Source organism: Schistocerca americana, chromosome 3, assembly GCF_021461395.2.
Source record: "Schistocerca americana isolate TAMUIC-IGC-003095 chromosome 3, iqSchAmer2.1, whole genome shotgun sequence".
Classification (NCBI taxonomy): domain Eukaryota; kingdom Metazoa; phylum Arthropoda; class Insecta; order Orthoptera; family Acrididae; genus Schistocerca; species Schistocerca americana.
Window position 1 is genome coordinate 322,148,459 of NC_060121.1, and position 7,193 is coordinate 322,155,651.

General features: G+C 41.9%; 1 protein-coding gene across 1 annotated transcript in view; it reads right to left on the reverse strand.

The window, feature by feature from the left end:
• Positions 1-6,839, reverse strand: part of LOC124606054 (serine/threonine-protein kinase WNK4-like) — a 455,574-nt gene extending 448,735 nt beyond the window's left edge. The window contains exons 1-2 of the mRNA XM_047138014.1: positions 6,812-6,839; positions 6,398-6,555 (exon numbers count right to left, since the gene is read on the reverse strand). Of these exons, the coding sequence (XP_046993970.1) occupies positions 6,398-6,555; positions 6,812-6,839 (186 nt within the window). The remainder of the gene's footprint in view (positions 1-6,397; positions 6,556-6,811) is intronic.
• Positions 6,840-7,193: the final 354 nt, after the last annotated feature.

Here is a 7,193-nt window from a genome sequence, read left to right on the forward strand (position 1 = left end):
GTATGGTGATCTCGGACGTATTAGGTCAGTAGTCGAAATACTGTGAAGAGCGACTCTAGGAAATATATCTCATATATATATACTAAGCAGGGAAAATATCATAACTCACATCAGGTTACGCTTTGTACGAATATGAATGGCTAACTGTATAATAGAATTTGTTATCATCGGCTTTTCGAGATTACACGGTTGTATGGGACAAAATCTCGTTGGCCGAGCGAGGTGGCGCAGTGGTTAGCACACTGGACTCGCATTCTGGAGGACGATGGTTCAATCCCGCGTCCGGCCACCATCCTCATTTAGGTTTTCCGTGATTTTCCTGAATCGCTCCAGGTAAATGCCGGGATGGTTGCTTTGAAAGGGCACAGCCGACTTCCTTCGCCGTCGTTCCCTAACCCGATGAGACCGATGACCTCGCTGTCTGGTGTCCTTCCCCAAACAACCCAACCAAACAAAATCTTGACAACTGAACGAAACTCTAGTTTGGCAGTGATATTATTTTGCTCAGAGATTGATAAGTTGCTTATGAATACACAAAATTTTGCTTTACAGACTTCGTAAACGGAAATATAGATAACGCTTCACAACTGAATCGAGCTCGATCGAAAAAAACCACGTGGGCATCAATAAATGGGGATAAAGAGTAAATATGTAATATCTGATCTGATATGAACACCGCTGTGCATTACTAGGCATTGTTCTACTGGGGCTGCTATGCCCTTGCCCAGTGAAGTTAGGGTATATAGATGACAGTATGACATCGATAATAAAATGATCTGAGTGGTGCTTATATAATCATATCCACAGACGAAAAAAGACTGAGCTCGTAAAAAAATATGCCACTTGCTGAAGCTATACAAGCATTTGTCGAAACGTAACCGTCTATAACAACGAGCACTCTGAATATCTAAAAATGAAACAGAACATTCAGTCATAACATTCCAATGGAGCTGAAAGGATAAATAAATAGCACATACTAAAGAAGTGTGTAAAATGGGACACATTTTACAGCAGAAAGCAAAAAATGACCAGAGGAATTAAAAAATCATAGCTGACGAAAATAAAATGGTTGCAGAGAATTGGTACTTCGTGAAGTTGTTGTGTATGTTCCGAATGGGGTGCGTTTTTATAAGCCCCTTCATTTAACATCTGTGGCCAACGTTTTCGGACGGTAACAGCTACGATGACATGATTTTCCATCAGTGTACATGGTTGTAAAACCATCGCTCAGATTAAAGTTTATTATTTATGTCAGTGATATATATATCAAGTGTGTTGGCTTGGGCTTTAAAATAATGAAAAGCTGTGAGACAACACCTACAGAGAATTTTCTGGATTTTTTTTCCTTGTGTAAACTACTAATTTTATCTGGTTAGACTAAGAGTAGAGCAGACCATTTAGAGATTTGGCCACAGATTCGTCAAATTCGCTAGTGGCTGTCAAAGACTTCAAATTAGCAACTTAAAAAAAATAAAAGCATATTACGCGAACATTGATTAAAGCTACGGCTTTTGAAGCTCCACACAGTTGCCAACGTACTGACGTGAAAATATTTAATTACAGGCTGCAGCTAGAGGGCGAAAGAAACACTGGTGTCATTTATTCAAGGGCATCACTGCTATGACGATGTGCAAAAGCTTCGCCACCCACGCCACGCATATTTTACATAACATAGAACCACGCAAGCAACTGAGGCATCATTTACATACATTTACAGTAGCTTTATTTAATATCCCGCATTTTGTTAGGACCCTCCTCAGTGTTACCTCCAAGAGACTTAATCTGTTATTCCTTGACGCATGTCTGAATATGCGCATTGTTATTGAAACCCATTGAGCAGAATGAATGCAACACGAGGGACCCGATTTGTGTCTGGTGCCTGCAGTCTATTAAAATGTAAGAGAGTGTAACGAAGACATCACAATGATTTGCAGAAAACAGATATAGGTACTGTAATAAACCCTATCCCTTACTGTCAAAATGTTCGTAGACGTACAGAAAGTAAATATTCTATGTTGAACTATTCTAATGATTTCGACGTTTATATAATTTCACAAGGGCAGAAACATTAGATTAGCAGATAAATGTTGCGTATCCTGCTGCGGCTGTCTGGTTGTCTAGGGTGTCGGTTCCTTTATATGCCTTCAGTTGATAGTTCCAATGCTTTTTGTTGTAGTAAAAGTCTCTGGAATATTGTTACTTTTTGACATTATTAGTATTTATTCGTAAATTCTTGACGCTTTCTACAACACTATTTGTTAAGTAAATGCATTGTGCAACATGTCAACACAACACAAAGAACTTGATAGTTACATTGACCAACATCCACAACAACTGAAACTATAATGGCGCGTTTTGTGCCCAAAATTTCTATAAGTATTACTTACTTAGCATCAAAATCCTTCTAGAACAGGACATAGCTCAAATTAATTTATGACTCAACTGAAATTACTTTTCAGTTATAATTTACATAACGTTTTCTGGAAGTAGTTAATTATATAATTAATAATGAAGGTTGTTGATTTTGATAATATAAAAACTATCAGCTTCCTGTCTTTGTATAATTGTCGACTGCACTATCGATAGCAAAATTACAAAAATTATAAATGAAAACAGAAATTTTGTTTACATAAAAGCAAAAGAGTAATAATATTAGATTTACTGTAAAGTGGATTTTGACTCTTTTAAGTTAACAAATGTGATTACTAATTTTCACTGTTCAAGATCGATGTTCCTAATGGAGGGATATGAAAAATAAAATTATGTTATCAGAAAAATATTTTTTTGGTGGTTGAATATATGCAAAATTATTTTTGGATGTGAAATATATAATATAATTATAAAAGTTAACTCAAGCCAGGCCGAAATTTATACGGATTCGAATATTTCAATTGAAGTACGAAAGAGCTGAGGAGGCAAGAGTCATTACAGTACGCAGAAGCGCAGGAAATACAACTGCGTAATTGTCTAACCCGATAGAACTGTTAAGTATCTGTAATACGGCCATTTAGTTACACACTATGCCACCGGGTTCGTTACATATCGTGCGTCTCAACATTACACTGATTATCAAAGAATGCATGTAGCTGCACACACATATGTACAAAACAGTCACAACAGTGCGTCACTATTAAAGCCACTCACTTCTGCGTAAATACTCTAAATAAATGAGGACTGCGCAAGCAATTAAAGCACTGGCATTTTTTTTTCGGTAATTTGTACCGAATGTATTTAGCCTTACCTATTTCGAGCAATTTATCCATCCACGGGGTACATTCAAGAAACGTGGTTAGTTATTCTTGGTTATAAACCCGACGATAGCTCAATGCTCGAAACACTCTGGACTGCATTGCAAAGAATACGAATTGTAAGTGATGGGTGCAACCATTTCACTGCAGGGTGACCCGATGTTCACCAACAAAATTTCGGAGTTGTTCAGGGATATTTTCAGAATATTTTGGCACAAGGGGCCTGTGGTCTCCGATGCCTCGTTAAAGAGTGACAGAATTTCGTTTGATTTCTTTCCCTCACTTATCTTTGTATGTGTATTGCTCCGAAATTATATGCACAGTAACGCTAATGTCGACTGTATGCGCTATGTGCCTTATTCACTCAAGGTACTTGCTGTCGACAGCAGTAATGTCCACTTAACTCTTCACTCGCAAGGTTACAGTCCGTACAGCTCGCTTTTGTCTCGGAGGAGGAGGAAATTAGTGTTTAACGTCCCTTCGACAACGAGGTCGTGACAGACGGAGCATAAGCTCGGGTTAGGGAAGGCTGAGGAAGGAAATAGGCAGTGCTCTTTGAAAGGAACGATTCCGGCATTTGCCTGCACCGATCTAGGGAAATCAAGGAAAACCTAAATCAGAATGACCGGACGCGGGTTTGAACCGTCGTCCTCCCGAAAGCGAGACCAGTGTGCTAATCACTCCGCCGCCACGCTCGGTGCTTCTAGGTTAACAGCGATCACAGCAGCATGGACCATTTTACAGACGTAAAATAGGCTGATATGACCGTCGTGCATGGGTTAACTGAATGCAGTGCAACAGCGGTACAACGACGGTATGCCGTGCTGTTTCCGCAGCGCCGGCAACCATATGATGGTACTTATGCATCTGTACATAGACGCCTATGAGAAACACGCTCATTCCGTGTTAAGTTTGGTGACTGTATATCGCACGCTTCTTCACTGTTGTCAAAGTATTTACAAAGAAACCAATGCGATTGGGGTAACAAACGGAATAATTATAATTACGTTATTACTCTGCATCGAGCCGCTGGAGAACGCTCGTTTCTTATACTAAAATACTCAGAAGATATCCCAGAATAACTTCAAAAAATTTTTTTATTATACAGTAAGAATTATGGGAAACGGTAAAGGGCCAAGCTGACTGACTGCCTCGGTAGCTTTGGGTCAACGCGGCAGATTGCTAATCGAAAGGGCGTGGGTTCGAGTACTGGCGAGGTCGGACATTTTTTTTTTCTTCACTCATGGACTGGGTGTTGTGCTGTCCTTACATTAATATGGTCATAGGTAACACGAACATCGCTGACAAGGCGTCACATAACAAGACTAAGCCTATGTAACTTCGTACCAGGGTACGGCTTGCCCCTAATGAACATACTGAACTGCCAAACCAATCTGTTGCATAATCTTTCCACTGTTGAGTTGTCTATATGGGCACGTACCGAAAGCCATTGAATAAAAAAAACAAAATAACGAAAAAACAGCTCCGATCACCGTGTACTTCGCAGTGATATGAAGAGGATAGGCTGTAGATACGAATTCGTAAGTGAAAAACAGCAGAGTTGGTAATCGAACCAGCTACAGTAAGCTCCATGTTAAAGTGGACCATAGACTGTATGGATAACGGAAACACAAAGATAATCCAAAACATACAGTTTTTTTCTGACTGCGGTTTTTGTTTTCCACTGAGTCAAAACATCAGTATAGTCAAACTAATTTTGTCCTGCATTCTCTAATAACAGATTAACACATTTCACTGCCTTGGTATGTGCGGCTAAACAGGAGTCACAAGCATAATCTACAGTTACTAAAACACTAACACAGTGCGTTGTCCCAGTTGCAGGTTGCGTATGTAATGGCTTCCAGGGGCAACAAAAATGTGATATTCAATGTTTTGTACAATTACTATTCGAATTAAAATTCTGCCAAAATCTACTCATTGAGAGGTATAATCTTATGTTAGAGGGTTAACACAGTATTTATACAATCGGTTTCAGTCGTCTGACCATCATCAGGTTCGTAAAAGTGGTCACAGCATCATGTTAGGCGAAGTATAAAATCCTTATCGCAGTTCGCCTAACAGAATGATGTGAATACTTTCATGAACCTGCTGATGGTCAGAGGACTGGAAGTGGTTGTACAAATACAGTATTTTACCAGCAGCCAATAGTAATAATAATGTCTGCCGTTGGGTAGACCGCTCGCCCGGTGCAATTCTTTCGAGTGGACGCCACTTCGGCGACTTGCGCGTCTATGGGGATGAAGTGATGATGATTAGGACAACACAACACCCAGTCCCTGAGCGCAGAAAAATCTTCGATGCTGTCGAGAATCGAACCCGGGCCTTTAGGACTGACATTTTGTCGCGCTGACCTCTCAGCTACCGGGGACGGACACCAGGAGCTCAAAGAGCAGTGGGGCACCGGGCACCATGTCCTGAATATATTGAAGTGCGAATTAAGACTCTCCTCATACAGTGTTTGATGATGGGAGCACTTAGCGACTTCGAATAAATTTACGCGTAGTTTGAATTCTTTTTGAAACTTGTTCTCGTGTACACGCTTAATATCTAACACATTGTAAATCGATTAGATGTTTGAAGCTGTTTCGTACGAGTAGTTCGAATCTTTAACAAATAGTGGCTGGGGGGGGGGGGGGGGGGGAAAGTTACTAGTAGCGTATTTTAAACGAAAATATCGGTTTCAACCGTAAGAGAGGATGCCATGCTTCCGTTTCTTTCCAAATATAACCGAACTATACGCGCGTAAGTTGCACGCGGGTAATGGTTCCTTGCCATAGTTGCTAATGAAACAGCGACTAACATTTGACTGTGTAAGTAGCTGAAGTGCCGACAAAAAACAAGAAAAATTTGCAAGCGAATTTCTTTCATGTGAATATGTACCACGCGTCGCCAGGTGTGCGTTCAAGAAATAGCTATCGGTACTGAACATTCTCCTGAGGTCGAGCCCATTGTTCGAAACGCATTGTGTTGAATTACTGCAGTAGGAATAACACTAATTATATCTGCCTGGTGCCAGTGTTATTGTGAGCACGGCGTGGCCTGAAGACGCTGGCACCAGCCACCAGCCCCTAGACGCGCGCAGAACGAGCAGCGAGCAGGGAGCAGCAGGTAGCAGCTGGAGTACGTACGCTGTTTGCAGAGGCGGACGGGTCCCGCAGCGTCCGGACGGCGCGGCTGCTGTCGGCAGACTGAGGCTGCAGGTTCTCCAGCCGGACCAGCCGCCCGCGCACCGGCTCCAGCTCCAGCACCCGCCCTGCCTTGGCCGCCGCGCCGCTGGAGACCGTTCCTCCGATGAGTCACGGCCGCTCAGCGCCGAGGTGCGCGCGACGCGGTTGCCCTGCAGGGTGGAACCTACCCTCCGGCAGAAGCCGGAATAGTGTGATCAGCATTTAGTTTTCAGCACGTTTCTTGCAGAGAGATGTGTACTTCTTAATTGTAGGGGAGGTAGCCACAAAGATTCAATTATCACCTCCGAAAAATACCATAAAGTTATGTAACCAACTTTTTGTTTGTCTCTATATGTAGTCATCGCTTCACATTACCGTAGTAAAACAAAATAGCGACGCTCATGCCCACTTTATAAGCTGGCTCCGCCATTTTCTTTTGTCTCCTCCAGTGGTGTGCTACGGTACTGCTGCGCGCGATTTCATTGTCTACCAGGACTGCAGATATATATAAACAAACGAAGGTTCAAATGGCTCTGAGCACTATGGGGCTTAACTTCTGATGTCATCAGTCCACTAGAACTTAGAACTACTTAAACCTAACTAACCTAAGGACATCATACACATCCATGCCCGAGGCAGGATTCGAACCTGCGACCGTAGCTGTCGCGCGGTTCCAGACTGTAGCGCCTAGAACCGCTCGGCCACTCCGGCTGGCTCATACGAAGGAAACTAGTTAATTAAATAACTTTATTTTTTT